We start from the raw sequence: 17,513 nt of genomic DNA, 5'->3' as shown, positions 1-17,513 counted from the left end.
CAGGCATGATCGGAGCCAGAGTGCAAGGACATAACTTGCCCTGTGAAAACCAGCCAATTACATCCCGAGCCGTTGTGATATGTGGAACGTCTTCATGCCACATGGCGGTAAGTTGGGAGCAGAATCGTTATGCCAGTCACATAAATCCGGCTGATGAGAAACTGCCCTTTAAACACCTCTTTTAATTTATTTGCCCTTGTGTAGCCTGTATATTATGAAGTACTTTTGAGAGACTTCTTATACGTAGATCACCATACATCTGCTACTGAGAAACATCTTTAATAGTAGTAGAAATCAATACTAAGGGAAAGGCACAAAATCTAAAAGCAAAGTCAGAAATTATTCTACTGCGATTTCAACTGGACAGTGTGAAATTGGAGCCGGAGAATCTCGCTTAGAGTAACCCATGATGAGCATGTCACTAATGTATAACTGAGTACTCAGTGTCTTCAGAAAATCCCCTTTAGCCTTCATCTCTCTCACCTCCTCTCTCAATCAATATAAATCCATCTTGTGCTGAGCACTCTAATGATCTATAGAATTATGAGTTGCATTGCGGCTCCAAAAGAGCCCAGATAAGCATTTTTTGCTTCAATATTTTTTCTCACTGAATTAGTGGAAAAGCTTTTTCCTGGGATTGCAATTAAAGTTTACTCTCTCTCTCATACACACACACACACACACACATGCCTGAAAGCATTCTGTTTTCATGACTATCTTATTCAGTCATTTTCGTTTCATTTAAAACATGCTAACTTGCTTAAATATAGACTGAATGATTAGATAGGATTTCACTAAATTATATGCAGCAAAATAAATAATATGTGCATTATTCACAAATGACAGTGTACACATTTTTGAATTTGTGTGTGTGTGTTTGTGTGCACGCACACACGCACATACACACACACACACACATGAATTGGGGGTGGGAAATTATAAACTGTGGTGTTAGAGGCAAAGGAAGTGAAGTATAGATTCAGGATGACACTTCATGCAGCCGGTATACTGCCTCCAATACTGGAGCCATCATGTTAATATTTGTTACTCTCCATGCATGTTTCCAGTCCCCTTTTAAAGCCATACAAGTTGACTGCTATTACTATGTCTAATAGCTAATTCCATAGTTTATCGGTGCTCTGTCTGAAGAAGTTCCAGGGTTCCTTCGTTTCTGCTGGCAGATCCCAAGCACAGGCAGGGGTAGCCAGTAGAATGTAGAAGCAGACTGGCAGCAGAATGGAGAGAAAGGCAGGATGAAGATTAAATGGACAGAAGGGATAGCAGGAGCTAATACAGTGGTACCTCGGGTTAAGAACTTAATTCGTTCTGGAGGTCTGTTCTTAACCTGAAACTGTTCTTAACCTGAGGTACCACTTTAGCTAATGGGACCTCCCGCTGACGCCATGCCGCCAGAACACGATTTCTATTCTCATCCTGAAGCAAAGTTCTTAACCTGAGGTACTATTTCTGGGTTAGCGGAGTCTGTAACTTGAAGCGTCTGTAACTTGAAGCGTCTGTAACCTGAAGCTTCTTGTAACCCGAGGTACCACTGTACAGCTGATAGAATTTTCAAGGACCAGGGGATGGTTGGCTAAAGCAGTAAAGTTTCTGATCACCAGATCCCAGAGAATTGTCTCTGAGGGAGAACTGTCACCAGAAGTATATCCAGGAGTTGGCAAAACTGCTTCCCGCCCCCACCAGGGGCACAGCCCGGGGGGCGGGGGGGGGGATGCCCTGAAAAACCCACCCCAGAAATCTGCCTCCAGTTATCTGTGTAAGTTCATGAGAAATGGCAAGGCAGTATGAAGGTAGACTTCTGGAATGTACAACGTATATGTGTGTGGCCGCCGCCGTCACAGCAAGATCGAATGCAGGAGAAGCTTCCCGTCCTCCTTGCAAAAAAGGTGTGCATTTTTTCCGCCCTTCCTCCTCACCTGGCCCTCACTCCAGATGCTTCATGTACTTGGGTCGTGTAAAATGTAGTAATTTCTAATGCGGCAATTGCAGTAAAGTGTTTTGGTTTCCCCCCCGAGGGGTGGCACCGATACTGCTCCTTGCCAAGGGCACAAGGGACCATAGGTACACCTCTGATGGTCACCTATTTGTAATTCATGCTGTAATTCCCTGACCAGCTACAAATGCAGATCAGGTGGACAGAAATGGGGAGGAAAAGGCATCAACCAATCCTCCAATTTTTCAAAACGGATAAGAGATGCGGCAGAAAGGAGAGTCTTGTGCACAGCCACTGACTGGCCTTATGCCCCTTTCAGCTCTCTCCCCCATCTATGATAAATAAGGGTTACAAGTTTGTTGTGAGGATTACAAAGTATGTGAGGTACTCTGTACACCCTGTACTGCAGGGGTCAGAAAACCTTTCCAGCAGGGGGTCGGTCCACTGTCCCTCAGACCTTGTCAGGGGCTGGACTATATTTTGAAGGGGGGGGGGGAATGAACGAATTCCTATGCCCCGCAAATAACCCAGAGATGCATTTTAAATAAAAGGACACATTCTACTCATGTAAAAACACGCTGATTCCCGGACCATCCGCAGGCTGCATTTAGAAGGTGATTGGGCCGGATCCGGCCCCCGGGCCTTAGGTTGCTTACCCATGCCCTATAGAATGCCTCGTTTGTTTGTGCAGTGGGACTCAGTAACAGGGCAGTATGATCAAGGCCAAAGTGGCACATTTGGGACAAATAATAGTGATAATGTAAATAGTGCTAATGTTAGAATCCCACTTTAAAGTTGGTGTTTTCTATCAATAGATAACTGATGCTACATTCCTATGCACAGTTAGTTAGCAGTAAGCCCTCTGAGCATACGTGCAAGAAAGCGAACATAGGAATGCGCTGCAAAATCTGTTTCAGTTTCAAAACTACTATCCCCCCCCCTTTTCACCATATTTCATTGTCAAAGGCAATGTGATTTCCCATCAGTGAACAACTAACAAATCCAAAGCTGCTGTGGAATGAATATATGAAAACTCTTTGGTTGAACCAGTCTTTTATCTGTACCTGTTTATATACTGCGCCGACGACATAGGGCAGTTGTGTGTGCCTTTTTTTAATGATATGTATTTGCAGCTGCAGTTGGTTGAAATTAACTGTACCTTTTTTTAATTAGAGCCATAAAATCTAAGTTTATTATCCTCTATGTTTTTGTTAGAAATCTCTCTCCATATATATATATATATATATATATATATATATATATATATATATATATATATATATATATATATATATATATATATATATATATATATATATATATATATATATATATATATATATATTCTCCTTCTCTTTGTACCAAGGGACCCCGAGGGCAATAGAGATGAATCATCAGGTTTAATTTAATGCAGTGGGAGAGAGACCTGTGTGGTCAGGCTGGCATAAAAAAGTGCCTTTGATCTGCTTCAGGTGCACTGAGCCCCAGCGAGCCAGCAACAATAATATCTTTGTGAGATGATCAGAGTAGAGAGCGAAACAGAGAGACCAAGGGGAGGGGGGAAATGGCCTGTATGAAAACTCAAGGCTTTCCTTTGTTGTGGTTCTGGCAAACGAAAAAGTCAACTGTCAGGAGAAATTCAGCGAACATAAAGCAGGGTGAAAGTGCAATGGTCGAGTAGTGGGTTTCTTTCAAAGGATCTTAACAACAAAGCACTCAAAATAATTTGCTGGGTTACTTTATTTTCTGGGGAAGTGGGGGTGGGAGAGAGGGTGGTGGAAGAGGAGGGGGTTGCAATGAGTGGCTCAATGTTCCTTGAATCAGACGAGTAGGCCTTCAGTATGGGCTTGTAAAATTATGAAAGATGCCCCATTACATTCCCCGCTTTTTTTTAAAAAAAAAGTCTAAGTGGCCTTTCCTCTGCTGCTGCCAATGCCATCTTGTGCCGGGGCCGCTCTGTGGTGGCCGGCGAGGTCTATCTGTTTCCATCCGGCCACAGCCTTGCTGCCTGTTCTCAGGGACTGAGCCCGGGGGACCCACCCCGACATGAGAGCTAAGTGGAGAAAGAAGCGAATGCGCAGGCTGAAGCGCAAAAGAAGGATGAGACAGAGGTCCAAGTAGATGTCTCACAGTGCTATTGAAGCTGCAGAACCAGAGCATGGAAGGGCGGAGCTTGAAAAGCTGATTTCCAGATAACACCTTCTATTTGCTGCTGCTAGAAGACTCCTTGCCTATCTTGAGGAGATTCCATCTTAAGGATTAGGAGCCCCTGAGCTTTACTCTTCTGGACTGATCTTGTTCTTTGTGGTTTGATGTAGTGACTTGTATACAATAAAATTCCTTTTTTTGTGGGGAGGAGGAAAGTCCAAGAAATTAAAGGAAATACTTTGATTGGTCATGCCTCTGGTATTTTGAGTGGTATAGAAGTCAATCTGTAATGAACCATTAGGGTCTTCTGTTGGGAATGTGGAGGAGATCACTTAAGAGTACGAAATGACAACTGGGGTGGTGGCAGTAGGAGTTTTGACAGTTGGAAGGAGGACATGAGCAGACGTAATCAGCCTGGGAATCCACTGTGACACAGCATTCCTACTGTTACAAGACTGTTTTAAATGTTTTCTTCTCTCGTTTGTATCCAGCCCATCTACAAGGCATGCTTGATTCTATGGTGTTCGCAGTTTATTCTTCCAACAATTTTTGCTAACAGCTTTCTCCTTCTCCCAAGTTCCATATCTTTATCTTTTAACCCACCCACCCCGTCATGTCCCCGCCCCAAAAATGTGCGGTTTTAAGATCCGCACACTTCAACAAGCTGAAATGGGTAATGATTAAATCATGCAATTTTTGCATGCACCACGCCCAGCATCTGACACCAATCTGCATTTTCAGTTTGGAGTTGTTGACACTTGGCCCGAATAACCTGCTGCAATTAAATTTATCTGTTGTGCGATTCTATCTTTTCTGGGTTTTCTAATGGTCCTTTTAAAATCAACAGGATGCAAGAATTAAGGGATTGCTTGGGTGAATCTGTACACTATAAATATTGTAAAAGGTTCTCAGCTGAGTTCAAAGGCATGTTCTTTGCCTGTTTTTGTTTCTTTGTTAAAGAGCAACTTCAGGCAAAATGTGCTTACTCTGAATTGGTTCATCTGCTCCTCTTAGCAACTAGCGTATATAAAACAGCGCTGTTCTCGCTCCACAATATCCACCCAAGCTGCCAACTTTGTTTACACAAATAGAGTCTGGAGCACGTTTCCAGCCTGAGAGCTTGCACAGTACGTGTCCTTTGCAGAACATCCTGGGGTGGAGACCGCAGAGGCACGCTGGCTCAAAGTGTTCCTACAGGCTGATCTCTGTAATCTCAGTGGGAGCCAGACCAGCAAGTGGTTTCAGTATATGTTGGCTGAGATTCGAGAGCAGAACATGCCACATAGTTAAAGCATCAGACTCCTTCAGTGTCTATTGCAAAAGAGTCCTTTGCCGTGCCGGTAAATGTCTGCAGAGAGGCAAAACGCAGCACACCACACTGTTGGGCTTGTGTGCTACATCACGTTCCACGTTTTATGTAGCGGCACTTGGCAAAGTGCTTTCAGGGAGAACATCCAAAAGCTGATTTCTGGATTTTCACCTTGTATTCTTCAGACATCGCTGGCCCTACCACTCTGTTCGAGTTAGGGAGTTGAAACGTGCTGTCTCCAAGGGGATGGAGCCGAATGCCCTGGGCAATGGATCTCTCCGCCAGCTGGCTGCAGCCCAGCAGTTTGCAAAGGCAGCAATTTGTCCTCCTCCAGATCAGTAGAGAGGGGTGGGGTGAGGGGTGTTGCAGGCAAATGAAAACAAAAGCAAAACTACTGCGAACAAGACACCCTGAAAGGACTTCAGAAGAACAATAGGAATGTAAAACTCTTCAGCCACACCATCTTCTATCTCCCTGCTTTTTGGTTCACAGAATGCATTTTCAAATGTAGCTTTTAAAAAGTCAGACTGTGGCCTAGTTATTTAATTCAAATGATATGATGGGCATGAATCTGTGATTGCAGAGAAATGCAGTTTTACAGTGGCATAATAGTGGAACTGTGCAGGGTTAGCCCAAGACATTGTACTGACTGAAGCAGAACATCAGATCCCTCATAAGTAAACATGCATAGTGCCCAAGGCTGACCGAGTGGAAAATCCCCTGGGCACATCTGCTTGGGAATGAAAAAAATCAAATATATAATCTAAAAATTGTCATTCATTGTCCTATGGTAGGTCTGGTCCCGGTAGAAATTAAAGCACATGGATACTTTTCCAAGGACACAGCCTCTCTCCTGCTAAAGGTGGTGGGGAGAAATATTGAATAGCTTACAATTGAACATACATAGTGCAGACGTTTGGATAGCAATTCCACCTTCTCACATAAAGACACCTGTAGAACTGCTTCAAACTGTTACCGGTACATTTTCTTAGTCACCCTGTAGGAATACGTGTGCCTTTGGTGCCATATAAAAGGTGGCAGAATTCGATCTTGCAGAATAAGAACTGTCTGTCAGTTCTTTGTGCCCATAGAAGCAAATACAACCATTCTGTCCTTTCAGCACTTTCTTGCCCACATGGAGAAACATATAAGCAGTCCTCAAGATCAGCAGAATTTTTGAACAATTGGGCACAAAGCCAGTGCCTTAACTGAACTACTAACCCCCCCCCCCCCTTGCAGCAGTGAGTGACCAGGCTGCAGATGTGGCAATAGGTCTGAGGATGGCAGCTGGAGATTTGCAGTCTCAGTAAAAAGAAAGACGGACAGAAAGAAAGAAAAGTGGAAGATGAAGTGCCACAGGACAACTGGCCCATAATCATGGAAAAGCACATGAGATATGAATTGGTCTGGCTTTGCTAGTAAGGTTTTACAAATACAGTATGGTACTTCAAACTGTTGAGGACCACAGCAACTTCATTGCCTTAGGAGAGTTTCATAGACATTTATGCAATGTAATTGACAGAGAGAACACTGAAATAACATTAAACTGAAATTTGGAAAGAACACCATTGGAACTTACTAGCATGAGAGAGGAAAGATGAGCCATGAATTGTGGATCAAATATTGAACTGACCTAATTTTTCAGGCACTTTAATTCACCAATTTTACAACCTACATTTAAACTGATTCAAATGGTCTCTCCATTTCCTGGCTTCTGAAACTTTCTCTTAAGAAACTATAAATTTCAGGCACATTTGCACCATACATTTAAAGCAACATCATGCCACTTTAAACAGTTATGAGAAGAGCCTTCTGGATGAGACCAATGACCCGTCTAGTCCAGTATCCTGTTCTCACAGCCAGATGCATGTGGGGGATCCCACAAACATGACCTGAGCACAAGAGCACTCTCTAGCAGTTTCTAGCAACTAATATTTTCCCTGGGTGAGGCTCACCCATTAGACTCTGTGTGTGCTGATCCTTGCGTTGTCCCCAAATACTGGACACTTGACCGCATAATTTGTGGTCATGGCTTCACTAAAGAAACCTGGGAACTGTAGTTTATTTATTTTTCTTTTTTTTCCATAATCTTTATTGAAAATTATATCAAGACATACGAACAAAAAAACCAAGCAAATAAAAATTCCAAACTAAATTACTAGCAAACACAACAAAACAAATCATAAACAACCAAATACCCTTCTAACAAAAGCAAATAAATCAAACAAAACCAACATACATACATTCAACACTGAGTCCTAGCCAAATCTGAGACTTCCACTTGTCGTCCTCTCGGGTTAATTAGACCATTTCGATACTGCTTCCATTACCGCTAAACCTTATGTTTGACAAATTATTTTATTATATATCCTCCTTTCTTGTGTGTCAGTACGGATTATTAGAAATGGATCCAAGACTTTAAAGTGGGGCACTGTTTTTTCATATATTCGCCAAATTTTTCCTAGCTTTGACAAAAATTCTGGTTGCTCCCTTCTCTAATTAATTCCGTTAATTTGGCCAAATCTGGAACTGTAGGTTTTTTTTAAGGGTGCTGAGTGTAGTTAGGATCAGTGGCATAGCTAGCCGCTCGGGTGCAGGGTGCAGTACACACGTCCTGCAGCCGGGGGTGGGGCGTGCTACATGGAGCCTCTCCGCCACCTCCCCCTCAGCTGTAGGGTGGTTGGGGGAGAGGCGGTGGGCAGATGCAAGTCCAACGCTGCCATTTCAGGCAGCGCAGACCCTGCAGGCGCCCAAGCCACCACGTCACTCCCAGGAGAGACGTGTGGCTCGAGCACACTGCAGGCTCTGCGGTAAGTGCCGGCGCCCAGTGCCAGTCGTGTTTCATAACGATTTTTTGACGGAACTAAGAAGTTTTGTGAGCCTTAAAAAACCCCCCATCATATTTTTGTCATTTTGTCACCCCCTTCAGTGATGACACCCGGGGCGACCCGCACCCCCTTCCCACGCCACTGGTTAGGATATGTCTTTTGCCCTCACAAGACTAAAATTCCCAGAGATCCCCAGGAAGAGAGACTGATTGTTAAACCACTCTGAGAATTGTAGCTCTATGGGGAAATTGGGGTCTCTTAACAACTCTTAGCACTTTTAACAAACAACAGTTGCCAGGATTCTTTGGGGGAAGCTATGAGTTCTCAAAGTGGTGTGGTAACTGCTTTAAATGTACAGTGCAGGTATAGCTTCTTAAAAGGTATCTTGCATGCATATTATCTCCACCTTCTGAACAAAAGTAGTTTGGAATCATAGAATCTTAGCGTTGGAAGGGACCCAAGGGTCATCTAGTCCAACCCCCTGCAACACAGAAATCACAGCTAAAGCACCCATGACAGATGGCCATCCAACCTCTGCTTAAAAAGCTACAAGGAAGGAGAGTCCACAACCTCCCGAGGGAGAGTGTTCCACTGTCAAATAGCTCTTAACTGTCAAAGCTCTTGCTATTTGTAAATTTACGTCTTTTTATTGTCACAGAACATGAGATTAATTTTGCAGCTCTAAGTACAAAACCCAGTGACAAACCTTTTTGCCAGAGTGGGACCTATTTGAGTGAGCAGAATGCATTGTTAATGTCTTATTTCTTCTCTCTCTCTGTGTATGTGTGTGCTGTATTTTGAATTGCAGTTTGCTCCGAGGTAATTGTCTATAAAGACAGAAAATAACGGAGGTCCTTCACTCATTATTCACCTGCTCTCTGAGACTTGGTTCAAACCAGTGCTCCCCATCTTGGCATCCAGCACACTGTCGCTGTTTGCATAGCCCGGCTTGTCATGGCTGTCACACCAGAGCCTGTGGGGTTGAGTTGCTCTGGCATGATTCTGTTTCTGCCCAAGTATAGAAATTCTGCATAGAAGCCCCTCTGCCAATCTGCCAGGTGTTAGAATGAGCACAGGGCACAAAATGTTCTTGTCTGAGGGGCATTCAGGCTTATTGGCTGCCTGTGTAGCCTTGTACCACCTTCACTTGGTCACAACTGAAACAAAAACAGTATGTTGCTGTTTATCTCCTTCCTAAAAAGTGTGCAGTTCTGGGTTCTAGCCAGCAGTTCCCTCTAAGCAGAACATTCTTCACGTCCATTGCTACCCCTCCTCAGGTACCCTTTTTTTCACCTGTCACTCTATATCCCATGGCTACTAAACAGGTTCAGTCCTCATTAGCCTGTTTTTTGGAGGAGGAGGGTTCCCCTGATTTATTTTTTCATGGGTTTTTTTATAGTGCTACAGACCATACTTTCCCCTTTGAGCATAGCATTTGAGTACAGTCCTGTTGGCCATCACCAACCGAGTTTGCTATAGGAGGCAGGGTTTCCCCAAAAGGGAGTAGAGTAAGTTGAAGAACCACATGTACTGTGGATCCATAGAACTACATTATCACTTCATTCAATTTACTTTGCCTTGTTTTCCCAGTAATGATTGCTTTGTCATGTGATGGCCGAGTCTTCCATCAGGTGATAGCAGTCCACATTCCAAGAATCACAAGCACTAACTAAGCTTTTATTACACATTTAATAGCAAACCAATGGCTTATCTCAATGTATCCTGATTTAACATATTTAGGTTATGTATCGATCCATTTTTTTGTCTTTGCCATTTATTGGAAAAAGTTAACCGTTTTCTTCTTTAGCCGGTATAAACTTTCGTTTTAAACATGCATATGCTTATGATAGTACATGCAGTCTTTTCGCTGTAATCTGAATTTTTAAAATAAAAACCCACACATACTACTAGACCGCATTAAATGTTTATAGAATAATCATAAAATTATATTGAGGATTTTTATAGATTTTGAATAGGCAAATTTTTATCAAATATTTAGAATCAGTTAAGATCCTCGTGTTTTGCAATTTGGAAGCAAATATAAAGTAATTGATAATATCTTATTTGTTTTCCCAAATTGGATGTTTTGAAGTTTGATCTTTCAACAGCGGGCCAAGTTTGTATTTTCAGTTGTAGAAATTGTGGAATTATATTTGGAGTGTTTGTAAATCTGGATAGCATCTGTTGCAGTGAATGAAGTGAATGAAATAATAGACCCAAAAGTGGATATCTAGATGAAAAATACAGGAGATAATTTGGGCATTGAAGCTGTACCTTCTGCTTTATGAAGTTGGTTTGGAACTGGGATATTTGAAAGTAATCATCATCATTAGGGGATTTAGTGCTGTTCTGTCCTGAAAAGAGGAGTGTTTTTTATTATTTTAAAAAAGGTACCTTAATATAACAGACATCTTAAAATCCTACTAATAGGCATATAGGGTTGCTGCTCTGTATAGAGTTTCTAGTATGTGCAGCAGTGTCTTCTGTAAGTGGTATATTATTTTAGAAGGGTACAAAAAGGCATTTCAGTGCACAAGACAACACTGCCTGTGGAAGTGTACCCAGACAACCTCTGCATCCATTTATCAAAGCACTCTGCTTCCATTTCATGGCAGGTGGCACAGTAAATAGTAGAGGGGTGAAGGTTATTTTGTACTCAGACAATTTCATTAAATGAAATGATTTTAAAGAACAACAACAGCGAAGAACTGTGCATTCTAAAGTGCAGGGCAAAAAAAATCTTAGTCTCAATTAGAAAGTACTAAACTTAAAAAAAAAATCACACAATCCTAGAGATTTCATATTATTTGTTAGGACATGAAACATGAAGAGCAGAAAATCTTTTTTAATATAATCTTGCACTTGGTAAATGCCTGCCCAGATTAAAGTTGAGTTTTAAATCCTTTAAAAACTCAATTTAAGTTAAGATTTGAAAGTTTCTTAGAAACTTCATTTAGTACAAATGTTCAAAGCATAAAAAGAAATTAAAGTAGATAACAATCAATAAAATGGAACCATTTATTAGGATGGATAAATTTGGAGGACCAACCATGTCTTAATCTGGACAGCTAACATTTTGTTGCTGATACCTGAAGCATAACCTTGAGAGTCTGTAACAGTTTTGCACAACTAATTTGTCAGTAACAATTATCTATTCTATAGATCCAGAAATGCAAAGACATGCATACGTAGTACCTCTTTGGATTTATAGTAATTAGAGATGATAAAATGGATCTCACCAGCACATACAGTTTTAAGGAAGTGAGAAATTAAGAGAACTTACATCATTCATATGCCACATTTGCTGGCGGTATAGACTTACATAAATTCCTACTCTGGTCCTATTTTGAGAACTTGGCTATCACCTGGAAAGTAAATCTAAGTATTAATAGGGTGCAGAGCTGTATGTGTACCTTTCTCAATTTTCATTGCACTATCCCAACCAAAGAGCCTCCAAGATGATTTACACTGTGAAGCCAAGAATCCACTCACATTTACACCAGTCTTTTGACAATGTCACATCACTCTGTAGAAACTGTTATTGCTTTGTAACACTACAGAGGTGCTTACCAAGATCACTAATTGGTAACACATGACCACATTTAATACCCACCCCCCTTATACTGCATAGTTCCAATTTGGATGTTTCTGAGAAGGTATGGCAATTACCAAAAGCACAAGTCCTTGTATCTGTGTTCCATAGAACCTTGAGAACACTTGGAAATTCTGATCGCTAGGATATACTGATCTCTATTTTTACTACCTTTTCTAATGATGTCCAGACATCAGATGCTGGGGTTGCTGATGTGGGAAATAACATTTGGATGCTATGATCACCTGTTAGCAAGGCTACATGGAACAAGACTATGGAGAAGGAAGAATGTCACTTGCCTTTCCCATGTATTTTATTCCCCCCCTCCAAATAATAGACATTGCCAGAGTGTTGTGGAAGCAGATCATGAAGTGGTCTTCACACCACTGCAGTAATGTCTGGATTGGATCAAATGTGAGGACTTAATATGTTCTTCCAAAGATAGCTTTAAAAGAGTCTCTATTGTAAGGTTACCAGATGTCCCCGTTTCCCGGGGACAGTCCCCGGATTTACAAATCAGTCCCCTGACAAAATCCATCTATTTAGTAGGAAGTTGAAAAGTGTCCCTGGATTCATTGGGAAAAAATCTGGTAACCTTACTCTATTGGTGAGTGTAAGAACATCCAGTTGTGGCTGTGAGAAAAGTACAACTTAAATCTGTACTGAAATGTATTTATTCTCAATTAATATATTTCAATAAGGATTAGTTAACTTGCAGTTAATTCTATTGTAGCATTCTCATAAATATACATGGGTGAAAATGAACTCTCTTACAAGGTTGCCTTAGTGGGCAATCCAAACCCTGACCACCAGGGTCAGGGAACAGTAGCCACATCCATACCCCTACTGTTGCAGAAACCACAATGGAAGGGAGAGAGCAAGGGAAAATGGCCCATTGCTGCACCAGCTCCTTGGCTGGTGTAGTAAAGAGACCTGCATCTGTGCCCACAAACAGCCTGCTTTGAGGGTTTCTGCTGGCAATAGCTTTCACCTGAATGCCATTTAGCTGGGTGCATTTGGGTTCCTTCATCAACACAGCCAGAGCAGAGGGACACCGTACCCTATTTGCTTTATTGCCAGGTTCATCAGATACAGAGAAATCTTGAAGTCAGCTACCAGATTACAGTGGTACCTCAGGTTACATAAGCTTCAGGTTGCATATGCTTCAGGTTGCATACTCCGCTAACCCAGAAATAACGCTTCAGGTTAAGAACTTTGCTTCAGGATAAGAACAGAAATTGTGCTCTGGCGGCGCAGCGGCAGCAGGAGGTCCCATTAGCTAAAGTGGTGCTTCAGGTTAAGAACAGTTTCAGGTTAAGAACGGACCTCCGGAACAAATTAAGTACGTAACCAGAGGTACCACTGTAGTTATAAAAACTCTACATTTGGGACTTTTTATTACTGGCAATTCATGGACACTCAACAACTTGTAAATGTAGGAATCACTTTTGACAAATCAGTGGCATTCTCTAAATTCAATTCCCTATTAATTAAACCATTTCCCCCACAAACAAATGCCATCTGGGGAAGGGGCATTTGAGTTCTCCCATGCCAAATATGCTACTGAGGGAATGGGCTTTGAATCTCTCTAATAACAAAATTTCTGAACTTCCCCCCAAATGTTCCTAGGATTGAGGCAAATCAAGAAGGAGCGAGGATCAAGTAGATGAAAATAGTGCAGGAGGGGCAGAGGTTCATGAGACCACAGAATGCTTTTAAGGTGCCAGTACAAAAAGCTTCTGGAGAAAATATGGTTTTCCATTGATCCCAGGCACTGATCCCTGACTCCAATCAAGACAGATATACACACACATATTTAAGCTTCTGCTTTCAAATGTCTGTGTCTCTGTTGAAACCTCCTGCTTTCCTTCCTTGCTTTTGAAAATCCATAAACCAGAGCATTGCTTTTATCTTGGTGGGAAGGTGACAGGTTCATTTTGTTGTCTCCACCAGAAGATGGCATTGAAATCCACATACGAGTTTAGTTTCAAGCTTTCTTCCTTCTGTAAATATGCACAGTTGTGATTCTGTAAAGCTAAAATAAACAAGACAACTGATCCTTTCATTATGTAGTTGTTTCTACATAGAATTACGTTTTTCTAGCTTTCTAGAGTTTTGCAGGTTCCAGTTATCTGATGTACGTTTGATCCTCAAGAGTTTGACACTGATTTTCAGTAGGGCACGCCGAGGTTGAACAGAGGACTGTACCTCATCCAGATGCTTTACTCATAACAAACCTTGCCTTCTGGCACTTGTATCACAGCTGAATACTGTTAAACTGGATTCATCATTTCATTTGTTTCTGACTGCTCTATAATGTTTACATATCTTGCATATTAGTATAAATCTTGCAGGGAGTACTGAATGAGGTTAAATCCTCCCACACAGAGTTCTTTTTCATTTCTTCATCTTGCTAGAAAGTGTTGAACTTTTATAAGAGTTGAAATACTCTGAACCAAAAAGAGAGAGAAATCCTTGGGGTAATTCAGTGGTTGAAAAGGGTTTGCATACGAAGAGCAAACAACCTCAGCGGCAACAATGCCTTTCTCCATTTAATGGATAGAAATCTTTCTGCTAAAACAGTTGATGCTAATTAGTGATCAAATAATCCAAGGGTGCCTATGAGTGACCCATTATGAAACAATACTGTACTGCTCTTGTGGCCATAAGTGCAATGGCTGTGATCCATCAATTCCTGATGTGTGTGTTTTCTGGCAAGGTGGCGGTAGAGGACCTTTGACCATTTGGCCCATGAAACCATTTCAGCCAAGTCATACGCACCTGCCCTGCACCTGATGTCATATTAGGTCAAGTGCAGAGCAGATCAAGCTGTGACTCAGCCAAAAGGGGATTTGTAAATGCCAGTGATTAGCTGATTGCCAGGATTTTGTGGGTTGTACCTTTGCTCTCACAGCTTGATTTTAAACTGTTCAGACAAAACTGGGTCACCTGACGTCATTGCGACGAAATGGGTCACCCAACATCAAATTTGGCTGCTGGGGGTAATGATCCGGCCTGCTGGTGAAATCCAGTTCCCTACCCCATTCCAAGGGTTCCCCAGCTATCTTCAAACAGCAGACGACTGGTAGATACATATACTTGGCCTGGAATCATAGTGGGATAGTGGATCATGCCAAATGTATTGAACACTTTCTTGTTGAAGCAATGGTTGCCATTTCTTATTGCCTTTAATAAAGAAAGATCCAACATAGAACTTGGTTTTGCTCTAAGACCTTATGAGTTTCTCTACCACTGACCAACAGAGACGAAATGGCAGCGCAAGGAACCAGCTGTAGGGTTTCTCAATCATCATGCTCTTTCTTGTGAACCAGTGATAACTAGGATTATGCTAGTGGCGTGGGAATACAGTCCTGCATGGGAGAGAATCTTATTGTTGGAAATAACATAGTCCCTGCGAGAGGTACATTGGCCATAGTCTTGCCACCACCAGCTCTTCTCTGCCGCTGCATTGTGGAATAGTAGTAAAAGTTAACTCCTTACTCATTAATTTGGGGGGGGGGAGGGAAAAGAAAAATAGAAATGGTAAAGCTTGAGTTTTTCTGCCCTCCCCAGTTTCCGCCTTCCTCAACCGGGGGTTGCAAGTTTGATCATATGTAATGTGAAATATGGGTGGGCTTGTCAAGGGCAAAGATTTAAAAGCATGTAAGACATCTTAATTATCTGAATCTTGAGTCAGAAGTTACTACTGACCCACTCCTACTAGCACAGTAATCAGATAATGATCCAGTGCTATTTCATAAAAGTGTCCTCTGTTTGAGCCTGTTAACATGCTTCCTTGTCAGTGGAATTGAAGCAGCTCCTAGGCTGCTACTTAACAATTTTACTATTTAATCCCCTAACTTGCACAAATGGTTAACCTCAGATTAGACAGACATTGGCTCTTTATAATAGACAACCAGACTGCAGCTGGTACATGGCTGGGGTGGAATATTTATTGAATCACTTTTCTTGTTTGTTTTAAATGGTGGCAAGAAAGAAACCAGGAGCCAATTACTCAGACTTCATATCACCACCTGTTAAAGACCTTATCCCTTGTTTTTTAATTGAAGCGGTGGATGAGGGGAATCTTGCTATCTGCCCCCCACCCAATCCCCAAATACACCCTTTCCTGGAGATTGTCAAATCTCTTGGAACCATTGGTAGTCTTAATTTTATTGGATGAGAGATTTAACAAAAATCTGAATTACTTCTACTTGGATATTTATGTGCATTTCAACCTGCTAAGCTACAAATACCCCTAAATGCCCTCAAAGTACATTCTATATGTCAGGAGCGGGCAGAGGTAAAGCTGATTGAGTTTGTTAGGCTGAGCAGAAAATTGCATATTTGTCTTACTGTAAAATAGTAGCAATTTAAAGACCTAGATCTAATGTAATTTCAGCCTTTATTCTGCTACTTTCTGGGATTTTCCTTCTCAGGTAACGGTGAACATGAATAAAGTGTGAAAATGGGCCACAAAATATTGTACAAATAATATTGTAATATCAGTTATTCTTTAAGGACATGCATTTATCTCTTTCTGACTGGGCAGATCCTCCGTGAAAGTGATCACATGTTGTGGGAAAGGGAAATCTGGGGTGAGTGGGTGTGTATCTGAAACTCTGGAGAGATTTATTGGAAAGAACAAATGGCCCTCAGCCAGATCCCAGAACCTCCTTTCATCCCTGTAGATTTTCTGGGAGAAGGACAAAACGATCCCCAGTGAATAATAAAATGTCCACACCCATTGTCTGTACCCAAAGATGTATTGATGTGCAAATCTTAATTGCGCCACACGTTTGTTGATGGTTTTTTGGAATGCATACAAATGGTACCGTATATACTTGAGTATAAGCCTAGTTTTTCAGCACACTTTTTGTGCTTTAAAAGCTGCCCTCGGCTTATACTCAAGTCAACCATTCCTTAAGAAGTGTACAAGAATGGCGGTTCTTTACTCTCCCCAGGCAGCTTGTTCCATTCCTGAACTGCTCACATAAATGCAAACTTTAGACCCCAGAAGGCAGAAAGCCTTCAGTTAAACAGGACAGGATCCCAGCCTTCTCTGTATAACACAAGGGAACATTGTGCTGTGAGTTAAACCACAGAGCCCTAGGGCTTGCTGATCAGAAGAATGGCGGTTCGAAACCCTGCGACTGGGTGAGCTCCACAGCAGCAAAGGAGGAAGAGGAAGGAGCAGCCCAAAGGGCTGCTTTGGGCTGCTCGTTCCTCCTCTACCACACTGGCAAAGGTGAACCGGCTTATACTTGAGTCAATAAGCTTTCCCACATTTTTGTAGGGAAATTAGGTGTCTCGGCTTATATTTGGGTCGACTTATACTCGAGTATATACGGTATTTCAGTTGTAAGATGATATGAACATCTAAGTGTGTAACTAGAGACAAACTAGGGAGACGGAAATATTCTGTCCTGGCAAATTCTTGTGGGTATCCTCTAAAATACCAAGCCTGGCTGCAGATATTCAAAACCTGATGGTTTCCCAGAAGTACCAGTTAGTCTTTTAATTGGACTTTCCCTTTGAGTGCTGGCAGAGGCACAAGGTAGCTTTGGGAACAGTGCAATAATAATTTATGGAATGTGGTTAAATAATGGAGTAGGACACATAATATTTAGACCTTCCTGAAACTGCTCAGAAAACACATTTTAGATTCATATTTACAGCCGCTGT

At 41.8% G+C, this 17,513-nt stretch overlaps 1 protein-coding gene across 6 annotated transcripts in view; it reads left to right on the top strand.

The window, feature by feature from the left end:
- FGGY (FGGY carbohydrate kinase domain containing) overlaps positions 1-17,513 on the top strand; it is a 150,743-nt gene that overhangs the window by 71,663 nt on the left and 61,567 nt on the right. For all 6 annotated transcript variants that reach the window (XM_033151980.1, XM_033151983.1, XM_033151979.1 and 3 more), the window contains one exon: positions 4-107. In XM_033151980.1, the coding sequence (XP_033007871.1) occupies positions 4-107 (104 nt within the window). The remainder of the gene's footprint in view (positions 1-3; positions 108-17,513) is intronic.

Source organism: Lacerta agilis, chromosome 6 (assembly GCF_009819535.1).
Source record: "Lacerta agilis isolate rLacAgi1 chromosome 6, rLacAgi1.pri, whole genome shotgun sequence".
In the NCBI taxonomy this organism is placed as follows: Eukaryota; Metazoa; Chordata; class Lepidosauria; order Squamata; family Lacertidae; genus Lacerta; species Lacerta agilis.
The sequence above is the reverse complement of the archived record's forward strand: the minus strand, read 5'-3'. Positions and strand labels throughout refer to the sequence as shown.